This window comes from Prinia subflava, chromosome 4 (genome assembly GCF_021018805.1).
Source record: "Prinia subflava isolate CZ2003 ecotype Zambia chromosome 4, Cam_Psub_1.2, whole genome shotgun sequence".
Lineage (NCBI taxonomy): Eukaryota > Metazoa > Chordata > Aves > Passeriformes > Cisticolidae > Prinia > Prinia subflava.
In genome coordinates this window covers 40,869,374-40,884,870 of record NC_086250.1, presented here as the reverse complement: position 1 = coordinate 40,884,870, position 15,497 = coordinate 40,869,374, and the positions used below count along the sequence as shown (strand labels likewise).

The 15,497-nt window shown below is 42.4% G+C and overlaps 2 protein-coding genes and 1 non-coding gene across 4 annotated transcripts; all 3 read right to left on the bottom strand.

Annotated features, from left to right (window-relative positions):
• Nucleotides 1-1,098: 1,098 nt before the first annotated feature.
• Nucleotides 1,099-10,751, bottom strand: KICS2 (KICSTOR subunit 2). 2 transcript variants are annotated; one of them, XM_063396556.1, is made up of 4 exons: nucleotides 10,441-10,750; nucleotides 8,335-8,408; nucleotides 8,120-8,256; nucleotides 1,099-3,851 (listed from the first exon to the last, which is right to left on the bottom strand). In XM_063396556.1, exons 1-4 carry the CDS (start codon nucleotides 10,673-10,675, stop codon nucleotides 3,035-3,037), a joined length of 1,263 nt encoding a protein of 420 aa, XP_063252626.1. In that variant the 5' UTR covers nucleotides 10,676-10,750; the 3' UTR covers nucleotides 1,099-3,034. The 2 variants fall into 2 exon arrangements, with proteins under 2 accessions (XP_063252626.1, XP_063252625.1); XM_063396555.1 differs by having other exon boundaries at nucleotides 8,120-8,408; nucleotides 10,441-10,751.
• Nucleotides 10,752-11,827: 1,076 nt separating this feature from the next.
• Nucleotides 11,828-15,471, bottom strand: RPL18A (ribosomal protein L18a). The gene is made up of 5 exons (XM_063396554.1): nucleotides 15,326-15,471; nucleotides 14,772-14,951; nucleotides 14,077-14,206; nucleotides 12,422-12,531; nucleotides 11,828-11,977 (listed from the first exon to the last, which is right to left on the bottom strand). Exons 1-5 carry the CDS (start codon nucleotides 15,341-15,343, stop codon nucleotides 11,885-11,887), a joined length of 531 nt encoding a protein of 176 aa, XP_063252624.1. The 5' UTR covers nucleotides 15,344-15,471; the 3' UTR covers nucleotides 11,828-11,884.
• Nucleotides 13,340-13,471, bottom strand: LOC134550503 (small nucleolar RNA SNORA68). The gene has a single exon (XR_010080345.1). It is a non-coding gene; the product is annotated as a small nucleolar RNA SNORA68 (small nucleolar RNA).
• Nucleotides 15,472-15,497: the final 26 nt, after the last annotated feature.

Sequence of the window (15,497 nt, the reverse complement as noted above, 5' to 3'; positions counted from 1 at the left end):
CATTTTTGGCCTAGCCAGTTCTACACCATAGATACAGAATTACAGAATGTTTGGGGCTGCCAGGGTTCTTAAAGACCATCTACATTCAAGTCCCTGCCATGGCTGGAGATACTCTACACTAGACCAGGTTGCTCCAAGCCCCATCCAACCTGGCCAGGGATGGGGCAACCACAGCTTCTCTGGAAAACCTGTTCCAATGTCTCACCATGCTCGTAGCAAAGAATTTCTTCCACATATCTAATCTTCCAGTTTGAACCCAATGCAGTCTCCCCATTACCTCATTTGTAATTTAAAACATAAACTCCATAAAAGCATCAATAAGAAACTGCTGTGAGTATTCATGGATCTGACAAAGCTATAAACATTCTTTCATTCCACATGCTCACACTCCCCACACCTTGTTTTTGGTCACAGCACACCTCAGCTCTGCAACACTGTTTCATATTGATTCTATATCACCTCTCTTCACCTTCACCTGTCTTCATCCAAGCCACTTCCTACAGCCTGAGTTTTCTGCTCCCCGTGTTATATTAATTTAATGCTGAGACCTTACAAGGAGAGCCACAGGGACAGGACTCAGAGACAGCCTCACAGGTTTCTCCAGCATGAAATTCTTTCTACCCTTTGCCTGCAAATCTCTCCCATTCCCTCCCTTCACACACCACTAATGGTTATGGCTCCCTTTGGTTCTTCAACAACTGAAATATTCAGAAATGAGTCACAACGCTCCTGTGATTGCTTCCCCAAGATACTCTGAAGAAAAAACTGCAGCAAACCAACTCCTGCTGCACAGAAACAACACCCAGCATCCCTTCCCTTCTGAGACATTATTTGCCAAGGACAGGAGTGTGATGTGAGCTACCAAGTCTGCTGAACAGTCACCTCCTTTTCCCCTCCCTGTAAAAACCACTGGGAACAGCCTCTGGCCATTCCAGCAACAGGTAAAAGTTGCTGGTCTGCTTCAAAGGGCAGCAGATTTCCCTTCCACCTCTTCCAGCTCCTCCCTTGCAACTCAGAAATGAACATGTCTGTATCACAGTTTCTTCCTCCAGTTTTCTCTCCCCTTTCCCACAGATACTATGACAGGGAAGCACTGTACAGGCAGACAGATTTTGTACAACACTTTATTTACACTGCTGAAGACTGGGAATCAGTTCTGGCAACAGTTTTTTTTTGTGTTACTCAGGCTGAGGAAGTCAAAACTACAGGTTATTACAAGGTCACTGTCCCACAGAGGGAAGCACACACAAACTCTCTGAGTACTGCAACTTTGTCCTGTTAAAATGCAATTCAAGCTGCAAAGGGTAACACTTACAAAAAACAGGTGCCCTCCAGCTGCTGGAGGTATATTTGCAACCTCTGTTATTTTCTAGTGGGAAAGAGCAGACTGAGTTTTTTCAAGTGGTGCTGCAGTCAGACCAAGCCTTCAGGTAAAAGGCAGTAGCACTGATATTCAAAACAGGCTACACACAGTTAGAGCGAAGCAAGGAAGGTTCCATTTGGCACAGAGTGGAAAGTCAGAGCTTGTACCTCAAAAACAGAACGTGCTTATACGATTGTAAAAAGTCAGCATTTGCAGAGAGGCAAGACAAGTTACCAAAACCTTCTGTGGAAGAGAAAGGGAATCATAAGAAGACACATTCACAAAAGTATCTTTTATAGTTCAATCCTAACAGAAACCTTTTAACAGAAATATTTTGACTTAAACTCCCTTTTACAACCAACCTGACAATGTTATTATACATTACACAGTTTCAACTAACGACCTTACTTTACTACTTATATACACCAGTTCTCCTGAACCCCCATGAAAGTGCGTGCACAACTGCATAGCTAACAGTCAGAAGAATCCTGCAACGTTAAGGCTAGAGGCACAGCCAAATTGACCCCTTTACTGTATTTGGAAACCCTGATTTCCAAATTAAACCACTTTCAGGGTAACTAGAAAACATACTTTTTCCAACCCTGCAGCCTAGAAGTGGTGAAAGAATGAGGTAAACATACTGCATAGGCTATATATTTAAATCCAAATCCCCAAAGTGTTTTGGCTTAATTATGAAATTATTTAAAACTGAAAAGAGAGAAAAAAAATAGTTATAAAAACCTGAAAACAAATCTAGATTAACAGTAACAGCATACTAGACAATAAATCATTTAAAAAGGGCATTTTCTACTCCCTTTTTTTTCCTTTTTTTAGTTAGCCAGACAAAAAGCACAAATTGAACAGAGCCGTGGTGCTTTTTCCATGGAGCTGTTCCTTCTAGAACACCTGCTCTAATTCAGCTTGTCTGCTTCAGTTAGTCTGAGCCAAGACTGGGCCCACACTGCCACAGCACTCCAGAGAATATCAGCCCTCCAGACCATGCTGCAGCTTTTCTTGCCCCAGCACAAGTCCAGGAGCAATGACCAAACTTTACAACACAGGGCCTTTAGAACAGATTATTAGTGTTTTAACAGAGTGTGAGAGACCTCAATTATATTTTAAACTATTTGGAAACTAAATTATAATTAACAAAAGTGACTTTTCTGATTCTCATCTTTTTTATTTAAAATGTGTCTTTGCAGGTTCACTTTTTTTAATATTCCCTTGCATCAGTATTTAGTTCCCAGAAATCATTCCTGTCAGGCAATGCAGTTTTCTGAAAAGATAGTATCTTCAATCCTCATCACATTTTCAATAAACTCTGTAGAAGACAGTCAATGATCAGACTATGATAAAGTGCATATATTCCTTTCTGATACAGGCAACAAAACCATGGACTAAAAAAATAAATCATACTGGAAATTGAAAACCACACCAAAAAACCCCCCACAGTGGCCCTTTACCACCCCACAATTAAGTTGCCCCACTGAGTACTGCCCAAAAATACTTTTCTTCAAGTGTCTGTTAGCTTAGAAAAAAAACCCCAACCTTATTTTTAAAAATGGTTCCTTTTCAATTGGACTCTGAGAGACACAAATTTATGTAACTTTGAAAGCTACAGCTCCCTCAAGGCTGGCATAGTGCCTTGACAACTTTTAAGTAGTTTGTACTTCACCCTTTGGATCCAGGCTTCAAGCTTGCAAAAGCTTTGGAATTCTTAAGGGAATGTGAAATTTCATTGAGAAAAGAAATAAAATGGTAGTCCCTTTCTGACTTCTTGGACTCAAAAATAACTACAATGGTAAAGTGAGGTTCGGGCCGAGTCAGAAAGTAGGTGCTTTGGACTTTGTCATCGTAGAAGTGAACAACCTTCTCCAAACTGTTGAGGTCAGAGGTTCTATCAGTCATAATCATGATCACGTTGGGCCAGTGCATAACAGGCCTGTCACTGGGCAGAGACACCACTGCAGGATACTGATCCACTCCTTTGGGGGCTTCTCTGTAGGAATGGGGATGATGATAACCATGTCCCTGAAAGCTCTCTGATCCACGATTGTCAAAAATTAAGGAAACGTTGACAGCATCGTACTTCCGGATGAAGCTGGAAATTTTCCCAAAGTAATCAGGATTTGTTTTAGCAGTCAAAGTTTTCATTTCAGATGCTGTTGTCTGTCGACTAAGGGCCTCATGAAAGTAAAAGCTAAACTTGGCAAGGAGAATGTTTTTGAGCTTCATCAGCCAGAGGAAGAGGTGTGGAGGTTGCACAGCCTTCTGAGACTGCCCTCCAAACAGGTGCTTCTTGGTCTCCCGCTGTTTCTCAAAAATTTGGCCCCAAGTCTGCAGCTTTGTGTGAGCACTGTGCAAGTTGACCAGGGATGGAAGGAACTTCCACTCTGAGATCTGAGCCTGAGCCTTTAAGAGGTGTGCAAGCACATCCACCTCCAGCTGGAAACTGCTTTCAAGAGGACTGAGGATTGGATGATGAAATCTAGAAAACATAACAGTAGTCAAGACATGAGAACTGCTGTACACAAGGGTAAAATAATCAGGCAGTATTTGCCAGTTAACAGACAAAAGATCAAACATCAAAACAGAACAAAGTGCAAACAAAAAACATTATTCTTAATTTAAAGAACAGTTCTTTTTACATAATTAGGGCAAATGAACAAACAGCACTTCACATCTGACATGTGACAAAAAAAACACCTGTCAGACATTTCTCTGCCAAAGCAAGGGAGTTATATTTCATCAGTTCAAGAACAATCACAGTTTATCTTAATCCATGAACTACTATAACACCGTTCCTTTTTAAATTGCAGTAATATATGTCTTGATGGTTCTGGAATAGCAGTAAGACATTATGTTAAATCAAAGGAATTATGTTCTAATTCCTGTAGTTCACACAGGGGAGCTATGAGGAAGCCAACCTGAGCTTGGTTTTGCTTTTTGGAACTCCAATTAACTCATTCTCTTCTCACTTTTTTTTCCTGACATTTGGAAAAAATAGAGATGTAGTCTACCTCTCTTCCAATCATACTCTAATTATTTGCAAATTTATAACATCATCAATAACACTTAATTGAAACAGTGAAAAACTGTAATGTGAAATATATAACTTGAGAAAGAAGTGGCCTTTTTAGTAAATATGTTCTCTCATTGGCATTTAGGATTCAAAGAAGTGTCTAATAAAGAACAATGAACCATTCAAAGGCAAGACTTGATAAGGTTTCCATTTAAGTAAAGACGGATTTATCTTCTCACATCAGAAAAGTATCTTGGGTCTTGTTATTGGTTTAAAACAGTAAAGTTTATACAGAATTTTCCCAACTTTTAAAAGTAAAGCAATGTCATTATTCCTCTCAGCTTCTAGGACACAACAAATACAACTCGTTTTGGAAATAGTTGGTTTGAGACCAAAACACTTCACTTTGCTGTAGACCAGAAGAGAGAATGATCATGTCAGGCTTTTCATCCCCTCTCCACTACTTTTCCTTTGCTTGTGAAAAACGTCTGGCTATTTTATTACTGATCTCTTTTTTCCTTTGGAAGCCACAATTTCTATCTTGCAAGGATTTGTTACTAAGATGCAAGTCCAAATTTATTTGAAGAAAATGAAATTAAGAATATCATAAACCAGCAGATGCACAGCATTGGGCAAAACAGCCTGGCTGGGTGACCAGGGACCTTCTGCACACAGCACATGCCAGCAATCCTCAGGCTGACCTGCCACAGCAGAGATCCAGTATTTACTGGCCACTCTGGTGGGCTGAGAAGTCCAGAGCGTATTTACATTTCTTTGAACAAACAAGAGTACAAACAAGAATCAACAAAAAATAATTTCTAACAGTCAACATTCAATATATCCAATTGTTTTGGTATTCACCTGAAAAACAGTTTTGTTGCTGTGTATTTTAAGAGGGTTATTATTATTTGTTGCAGTCCCATCAAATGACACACAGCAGTGGTTTAAACATATCTGCAGTCAGATCAAGAAAGTTTTCTTCAATCTTAAAATCAATTTAAAAATCCTTATTAAGGCAGCACTGCCAAAGTCTCCTGGATTAACATTCTGATGTACAGCTTCCCACTTCTACTTTGCTTTCTTAATGTTTCACTGTACAGCAGGATTTGCTAAACTGTTTTAATCCAAAAATACACACCTCAGCCACAGCTGAGAAGCTTGATATGGTTGCAGAATAAACTGATGAGTTACATATTAAGTATATCTGCTGAATTGAGTTTTATAACATAGAAGCATCCAACTGACCTCATGTAAAACAGACAAGTTATTACATTTTACAATATTTCATAAGTCAGAGTGTCAAAAACTTAAAGACACATTGGAAAATTGATTTTTTTATCCTAATCATTCCTGAAAGCAGAGGGATGGTAGTTTTGTTTTGCAGACTGTGAAGAAGCCACATTTTCTTTTTATTTACTTCCAGAATTCACACATTCAAGCACATATTACACAATGCTGACTAGACAAAAAACATTAAACATTTAAAAATGATTACATCAAAATAGGTGTTATACTTACTTATGCATTTTATACTAAGCTTTTAAAGGATCCTGCTTCTGATGCTGCTTTAATTATTTAAGATCCCACCCAAACCAACAGTTAAAAATTTCAGAAGTTACTTCTCCAGATGTATTCCAGAGAAAAATGAAAAAGAAAATGTTGACTTACTAGTCAAGCACAAGTCAGCAATAAGTAGTAATAAAATAGTATCAAAATAGCTCTAAACTGTTGAAGAATTAATGATATTTCAGATACAAACAATGTCTTGTTAACCGTCAGTTCTGCTGTTCAACCGGGTATTTCCTCTACATTATCTGACCAGCTATTTTCACACATAAAGGAAAGAAGCCAAGGCCAGAACCTATCTAAAAAACACACATCCTGTCTAGCCCTAGCACAGCTGGCTGGAATAATGGCACACATCCTCAACTACATGTGACGAATACACTGACAGAGGGAAGAGGCTGGGTAATGATGAGTTTTATCTGATCTTTCACCTATAAAGCAGAAATGCCTTGCAGCCAGCGCATATCAACAGAACACACCACAGAAACTGATGTGAGATACGAGGAAACTAAAAGGAAGGACTAAAGGAATATATCATTATACCCACTTTTTTCAGAAATAATTCTGTATATCACTGGATAGGAGCACACTGCAGCTACTGACATAGCTCTGACAGCATCTTAGATTGTCTCCATCTTAAAAACTGCTTGTTAACCCAAAGCAAGATCATCAGTATTTTTTCCAGGGAGATATTACTTATTTTTTTAATTAAGATGCAATAATATATACATATAGTTATATAATATATATTATACAAACATATTATATAACATATAATGCCTTACAATGTATCCTTGAAATGTATTTAATCAGCACAGTAAAACATTTTGCATGCAGGTATAGCCTCCAATCACTTCATCAAAGTAAGAATTTCGGTTCTCAGATTTTTAGCAGTGCTGTTGATTCAGCACATGCTCAGAACAGATGGCAGTTTTAATGTACAAGAGAAATTTGCTTTAAAAAACCCCAAAAAAATGCCAACAACAAAAATACCCAAACCCTTAAACTTACTTCCCTTTTCTCCCTAAAGTTTATCACACCAAGGAAAATATATCTAAGTTTCAGGATTTTATTGGACTAACAGCCCTGATATTTTAAGTGATCACAAGCCAAGAATTGCAAAATGTCACTACTAAGATCATATACACTAGTTTTGATTTTCAAATTGCAAAATTACCTAGCAATTTGCCAAAGATGTCCCTAAAAAAATAAGAGAATCAGCTGCAGTGCTTCAATTTGGAATATCAGAAAGCAGCACAGAATTATTTTCATTTTTCCTAGGTGAACACTGTAAGAATCATAACTGAAAAAAGTAAGAGCCATGAATATTCTCTCCAAAGTCTTCTTAGACACTACTTCACTAACAACGATTTAAAGAGATTCAACCACATCTGACAGTTAACTTCCTACAATGGCTACCTTTTTTGGTTTAAAATGAAGAGACAGAATCGAGTGTGTTGACAAGCATTCAAAAATTCTTTTAAACTGCCATCACTTTCAAGGCACATAAGTTAGATGTGAAATACCCATCCTACCCTCATTCAGAAACAACCCAGGATTTTTGTAACAGGAACTATTAAATTTTAACTTCAAGAAACCCTATTGGCAAGGACCAAAGTTTCAGAGGTGTTCCTCCTACTGGCTCCATGACCTCTGGAGAAAAGTGGTAACAGAGGACCATAAAGCCCTCCCATCTAGGCCAGATAGTTGTGCTGTAGCTTTTAGATCCAAGCAGACATATATTCTAGCCTAAAGAGTAAGATTGTCACAGTCAAAGTATTTGCTTTATTTATGTCCCCTTTACTGCCATCCACATGAAATTAAGGCTTGTTTCCTCTCCCCTGCCAAAGAAAAAGTTCAAGAAGCCTTATAAAAGAAAATCACCCTTCCTTTCTCCTGAAAATGAACATGATGAGCATTAATTAAGGCATAGGGAAGAAGGCTCCTAGTGCACCATGAGCAGACTCCCTTTGTCATTTTTCTTCTTTTGAAGACACTTCATGCATCTGATGCTGCTGGCCAACACAGACTTCACACATGAATTTGTGAAGAGACTGTGCTGTTCAGCAGTCAAAGAACAGCAAAGTCTTTAGGTTTGCTTTGAACTTCAACACCAGCTATTACAGATCCTGTGTCTGAGTACATACTGCCAGCAAAGAAGCACTGACCTTGAACTGTATTTCTTTAAGATGGATTCCAAAATGTTTACCAGTTCCTCAGAGTTAATGAACTTTTGGGTGCTGAGCGTGTACATTTTTTCATAGAAGTCAGCAATTTCCATCCGAGCCTGAACAAAAAAACAGAGCTGTTCAGACAGGTGAGAAAGCAGCTCTTCCAAGTGAGGAGCTGTTCCTCCTAGTGCATTGTGACCCGTCGCCACCACCTTCTTCAGCTCATTGTGCAGGGATGTGTAGATGGTCCGGATGGAGTCCTTTCGGCTGAAGAATGACTGACCACCTGTTCAGATAAATATGGAGGTATTACCAAAATCCAGGGACAGCAAAGACAGACAGCAACACTGGACAGTTCTTGTAATTATATATCTAGTTGTTTGTAAGTATTGTTTGATTACAGTACTTCTTTTAAAAAAGAAACAAAATTCAGTGTTTCATTCTGCAAGTAATTGAATTACAGAGCACATGCTCAGTAGCACTTCATGTGATTACATGCAAGCTACACTTGTTTCATGTCTCAGCAGCCAATGGCTGCTGCAAAACAGTAACTCCCTCACAGCTGCCTCGGTTATGACATGACTTTTAAGAAACCCAGGGTTCAGGTAAATTTGCTACTATGACACATGACCTGGAAATACTGTTATCTATAGAAGTCAGAAGAATTAAGTCATCATAACTTGACTGATCAAATTTTAATAGTCTTCACTTCTATTAATAATTCTAAATGTTTTCCAGAGAATTCCCTTAACAATCCCTCTTCAATCATGAAGCACTCAAATTCACGTAGTGATCTTTAAATGGGAACATCTGTGTGTACCAATCAAATGTTTCCAGTCCCTATACAGTCTCAGTATAAACCAGAATTCACAGGGAAAACAACCACACTTTATCCCAGTGAAATCATAGTGCAGGTTAATCCATAACTAAAACTTGGAGGGCGGGAGGGAGAAAAAGAGGTCACCTGTGCTCCTTTCTACCTGCTCAACACTATAAGGAATTTTAAAAAGAAAATAAGACAGGAGTAAGGGGTCAAAGTAAAAGATACTTAACTCTGACATTACAAAAGGACTGTACAAATGTAGTAACCTTATTTCACAGTTTGTATTTACAGAAGACCTAATGTGCCATTCTGGCAGTCAACAGTTGCAGCAGAGCAAAGGCCACGGGGATTGAGTCTGAATCTTTTAAAGATTCCAAACTTAGGTGCCACTTTGGAACTGCTTATAAATCTTGTAATGCTGGACAGCATTACAATCTTTCCACATTCCTTTTACACATACAATGTTCAAGGGTGACCACTGACATTTGAGGTAGAAAGGTAGAGAATTTGCTATCTATCTTAGTGAAACAGCTGCTATTGTAACACGTGAGCAGCCCCCCAGACACATGCAGGAGGAAGAATCATCTATTGCAGTTGTTCATTAAGTAAATAAATAAACAAAACTTTGCCCCTCCTGTTGTCACCTTTACCCTTTCTGCAAGCACCAAATTCACTCTTTTTAAAAGTCAGCTTATAGACAGTTTTGGCTGTAAAGATCTTATAAATACTTTCAAGTCATCACTTAAAACAACACAGCTGAATTTTCTTGATGGTTTAATGCACTATACATCAGACTCCTATCCTTTGATCCATTTCCCATACCCATCTGCAGTTCAAAAAGAAAATAAACAGCTTTGCCCAGAGGGTAGCATCATGAAAGCTCGTCCTGTGCCAGTTTGGGATTTCTCTATTCAAGTACTGATAAAACACGAGGCAGCTGAGATGATGGCCAAAGCTTCCTGAGATCCTGCAGTATCTGCATGGGTAACAACTTCTAGATGCTATCTCCAGCTCCGAGTACTTACACATATACACCTCTAACACAAGGTGGAAAAGCTTTAACGCTTTGGTCGCCCCTCCATGTTTGCCTATATCTCAGCTGGAGCATCTCAACACAGAAACACCTCTAGCTAATTTTGGGAAGGACGGGTATGTACCCTGCCGGTGTAAGTGCAGATACATGGATTGGCACAGCAGCCAGCGTGCCACCCGCACAGCGCCTGTCCTCTCGTTCATTCTTTAGGGGCAGCACCAGCGCACAGCCGCTCTCCCAGCGGGCGCACGGACACTCACTAACCCAGCACCCGTCCTTCAGGCACATGCACCGCCGAGGCCGGGCCCGGAGCTGGGCTGCGGGGCTCTGTGCGGACACCGGCGGCCAGGTGACCGCCCCGCCGCCCGCTCCGCGCCCGCGGAGCCCAACGCGGGGCAGGGCCCCGGCTGAGGCGGCGCAGCGCGGCTGGGAGAGCCGCTCCCCCTGTCCCCGGAGCGGTACCTAGCTTCTGTCCCAGGAAGGTCATGCTGTGATAGGCCTTCTCGGCCGCCGCCAGGTGCGCCAGCCCGGCCAGCAGCGCCAGCCAGCTGGACCCCGCGCTCTTGTTGGCCTCCCGCTCCTTCTCCACATTGTCCTTGGCCTTGTCGTAGGAGAAGATGCCCAGGTGGGAGAAGAAGGTCTCCAGCACGGCCTGCTCCACCGGCACGGGCGCTCCCAGCGGGATCGACTCCCCCATCCCGCCCGGCGCCTCCGCAGACGCCGCGACTTCCGGGTCCGGCGCCCGCCCGCCCGCGCGAGGGAGCACGTGACTGCGGGCGGGGAGCGGCCGGCCCGGGTCACGTGACGGGCCGGGGCTCGCGCCGCTGGCGGGAGGGGCAGCGGAGGCGCGCGGCAGCGCCGGGCCCCGGGTCCGCCCGCCCGCGCATTCCCGTGCCGGGCCCCGGGCCCGCCCTGCGCTCTTTCCTGCCAAATTTTCTTTCAGTTAAAAAAGTTCTAAACCTCACGGTCTTTCTGACGCCCTTATTCCCACCTCTTCCACTCCACAGGCCCTTACAGCTACTTGAGGTCTATAGTTTCTCGTCCCTTGTGAGTGGGGAGATTGTGGATTGCCCACATCAATCCCATCTTCTTCTGTTCACGTTTCAGAGGAGGTGCCTGAACGAATTCTCCGTGCAGGCGATGAGGAACACAAGGCTGAGCCACTGGCCCGGGCTGCAGGGGATCTGGCTGTGGCTGCAGACTGATCCCAGTTCCACAAACACCACCTTTAGGGATGAAGCAGCCTTTTAAATAAACCTCAACTACACACTGCCTGCAAGCTTCTTACTGTAAACAAAGTAGCCTAAGGATTTGAGTTTGGATATAAAAATTGTTGTAATTTTAATTCATCGGTCTAATATAAAAGAATAAATCTGCCAAGCCCTTCATCACTTTTCTAAGCAGAGACACCTCCGTACACATCCTTCAGCTTATTCAGAGTGGTAACATCCCTGAAAAGGTTCTGGTTAGAACTAAACTTTTGGCTTCAAATGCTTAAAATGTGAAGCAGCTTAACTGCAGTTATGAGGTCTTTATTCTCACAGCTGACATGTCTGAGCTCTGCATGCACCAGAAGCTGCCTTCTTCCTGGACTCAACTGTTCACTTAATATGCCAAAGGGACAAAACAGACGTAGAATTTTACAGCTGCTCAACAACACTTCTCTGACCTGGAAAGTTGATTTATTAAAACTTGATTTATTGATGGGATATTTCAGTAATTTAAGTCAGCACCTGAAACACTCACCTGTTCAATGCAATCACAGCTGTGAGTAGTAGGCTGCCAACGGTTTACGGAAAATAAAAGATGGGGGACTCCTAGCTAACAGTGTCGAAAACACAACTGGGAGTGAAAGATTCCAATAAGACCTTTATTGCAACACAGAGTTGACAACATGTTTTTGAATTTAATAGAAAGTATTTGGTCTCTTGGTGGTGAAACGTGGTTTGTGCTGGCGACGCAGAACCCTGTGTGGCAGTGGGAACTTGATTTTAGAATCCTGCAAGAAAAAATGTTTCTATGTTAATTGAGGTACCAGATGAACAATAGTTCATCTATTTCAGTTCAGAAAATAGTTTGGAATAAACAGCCAAGCTGTACTCAGTGACTAACCTATGCTTAGAAAAGTGATCTATCCTGTGAAGATACACTTCACAGGATTTAACAAATTATTTAATTTTGCACTACTTTTTTCGAAGTAATGCCAGTCAGAGGCATGTTTTCTGCACCATAACATGTATCTGCTTTATTCTGACTTTCTTCCAAATACTTGTAGCAGTAGAAATCTTGATCATAATATAGCACAATCGTGAACATATGCACCCAAGTTTGGTTCCTGCCCTATTTCTGGCTGCAAAGCAAACTTGCACCACAAAAGAGAGACCCTCTCTTCCAGCCCAACCTTAGACCAGGACCACTGGCACTGCAGGGCTGGCTCACTCACATGGAACTGCTTGACCGCGGGTCTGCGGCACTTGCTGGCAGCAATCTCCTCAACCTTCATGATCTGGATGGAGTGAGCACGGGCACGGTGACGGGCTCCCATATCACGGTCTGCAACAACAGAACTCATTAAAAATACATTTTTTGACATTTTCAGTTCAAGAATCTTACAGCCTTTTGTTCAAGAAATAGTCACAGTGCCATCTACAACTTTTAAAACTTCTGATCAGTTGTCATTAAAATCACTGTTTCTATTACGTAAAGTGATGGCACAAATATCACAAAACCAACAAGCAGCAGTAAATTCTTCCTGTAAGTTTTAAGTAAGCTCCTCAACAGGAAGAGCCATCTTACTCTTCTTGTCCTACTTCAAGAAAGTACACATGGGCACAAATAATATACCTACTATAATAGACTAATAATAGACTACTTATTCTCTTGCAAGAGAAAAAAAATCCTGATTCAGAATCAACACTGAAATATCATTACTGGAAAGACACGCGAACTTCAAAACACTTTCCCTTCTGAAAGGAAGGTGCAAGTAAAAGTAGGACCTGAGGATAGCTTTACTTTTACTGAAACTGACCAGCAATAGAACCATGAATTGATGTTCATCCCAGAGAAACAGGCTTTCTGAATAGAAGGAAGCATCCGTACTTTGCCTACCTGAAAATTCCTCTAATCAGCAGTGCAAACCACTGGCTTCAATCACATCCATAGCTAGTTCCACAAGGTATGCCTGCTGAAATACTACTGTGTTTCCCATGAAGATCCAACACATCTATTAAAAACTTACCTGTCCCAACTATTCTTGGACATAAAAGTACCAGTCATGGCACTGTATATGAAAAATAAAATGAGATTCCTGGGTCTCTTAGGCAATCCCTCGGAATGTTCATTAACAGGGATTATCGTACATTAATGTAGAACCTTAAATTTCACTTTCAACAGCACTTCAGCTTTTGAAAGGCGACAAGATACATTTAATATTTGCACACATGACAAGAATATCATTATTAAGAACAATATTCTTTGGGTTTTTATGTGCAATCCGTAGTGCTTGTAACACTTGGGGTCAAGCATCAACAGCATCAGCTATACAAATGGTTCATCCCTTAAGTACTTCACAAAACAGACTGAAAGCAGGACAACCATTAATTGTCCCTAACACGAGGCAATGAGCTCTTGGAGTAACAATAGGGGGTTTTCTCCCTGTGATTTTTTTTTTCTTTTTTTTTTCCCCTTGCTCAATGAAGGACAGATGCCAGTATATTCCACATGATCTCTGAAATATTCTCTTCACAAGACATGGGAAGGTATTAGCTTAAAATAGCACAGTGCAGGATATACACACAGCACCTGAAAAGTCATTAAATTCTCAGTTTGTATAGCAAAACTCATTACTAAAATTGTAGAAAGACACACCAAAAAGAAGTGAGAAGAGAAACTGTTTAAAGAAAGGTAACAAGTCAGATACAACACGTATAACAGGTAAACATCTATGGAATATCTCGTAACCCCTTCCTTTAATTTTCCAGTGTTCCACTTACTTTACCATGGATTAAGTCAGCATGCTTTATGTCCAGTTTCAGATTTAATCTTCTGCTTGCGCACTGATCCCACTGTCCTACACTTACAACAGTTTCCTATACTTACAGCACTGGGTGACAGCACCCGCAGTGGTCAAGTCTCTGTACTCCCTGTACATGTTGTGGGTCCCACTACGAGAATCATAGCGCAACCAGATACCAAAGTTTTTTACCCGCAGAGGAGACTTCTCATACACCTGCAATTACACAAGAACATGGAGCAGTTAGAGATGATGTACTATCACCATTTGAGGATGTTACGAATAAATATTTCGGACTTCTAATGAAACCACTGTTTCAAGTCTTGCTGTCAAAAAACAACTGTTTGCTCTCTTTCCCCTTACCAACGTAGCTGGATTTATCTCTTAATTAAGAGTAGAAAGCTTTAGTAATTTAAAGAAAAACACAAGATCTCAGCTCTGAAGAATGTATTTGATGTTATCACAGTAGAGGAGTGTAAGCATACAAACATCCACTTTCCCAGGGATATAAATGTCCAGATGCCTCTTAAAAGGTATACTGCACTATGTCTAAGAATGACAGAGCAACTCTGAGCAACACATGGCTCATAACTATAAAGCAGTAACTTTTAACTTACTTTACAAGACATATACCAAACTTGTCACTCCTTTTCACAGCAACTGAAAGATTAATGGATTTCAACCTCACACCCCTTAACTGCGATTCCTATACAATCCTTCCACATACACCTGCAGGAATTCCGTAAGAAACTCCCACGTTTTTAGGTTTTTAATCCTTCACCTGGCCACAATACACGATCTCTCCAGAAGACTTCTTCATCTTCTTCAGCTGAGAAACGAAATACCAGAATCGGGACTTGGCGACGACATGGTTCGGAGCGAAGATCCGCATGCGGTACAGAGGAGGGGTCGTGCATTTCGGCGTGGGCAGGCAGCGCCCGACCACCTTGTACTCCCGCAGCTGAAGGGACAGGAAAAAGAGGCGGCCCGCAGACCGAGTGAGCCGCGGAGCCACCGGCGCGCCCGCCCCGCGCCGAACCCGCGGCTCCTCAAAGGAACAATGCCACGAGCGGAGCTCAATCCGGACGCAGAAAGAGCCCCTTGCGCCGCGCGGGTCCATCTCCCCGCGGTACCACTCCCAGATCTGGGCCCGCACCGGGCGGGAGCGGCGCCGCCGCCATATTGGCCGCTCGCCGCCTCACGGGCCAGGCGGCGCCGTTCGGGCACGCACGGGCCACTCCGGAGCGCTACAACCCGCCACCGCCTCCCTCCCGACGGCCGCCTCGGCCGCACTGCCGGCCCCGGCTGCGCCCGCCGGGCCCCGGCCCTACTCACGGTGCCCGACGCCTTCATGGCGCTCCTCCGCCGCGGCCCGCAGGAAAGGAAAGGGACGGCCGCGTGCGCCGCAGCCTGACGTCATCACCCAGCCCCGCCCCCGGCGGCGCGCGCGGCGATTGGCTGCGAGCGGAGCGCGATTGGAGCACGCAGCTGTCAGTCTCCGCGCGCG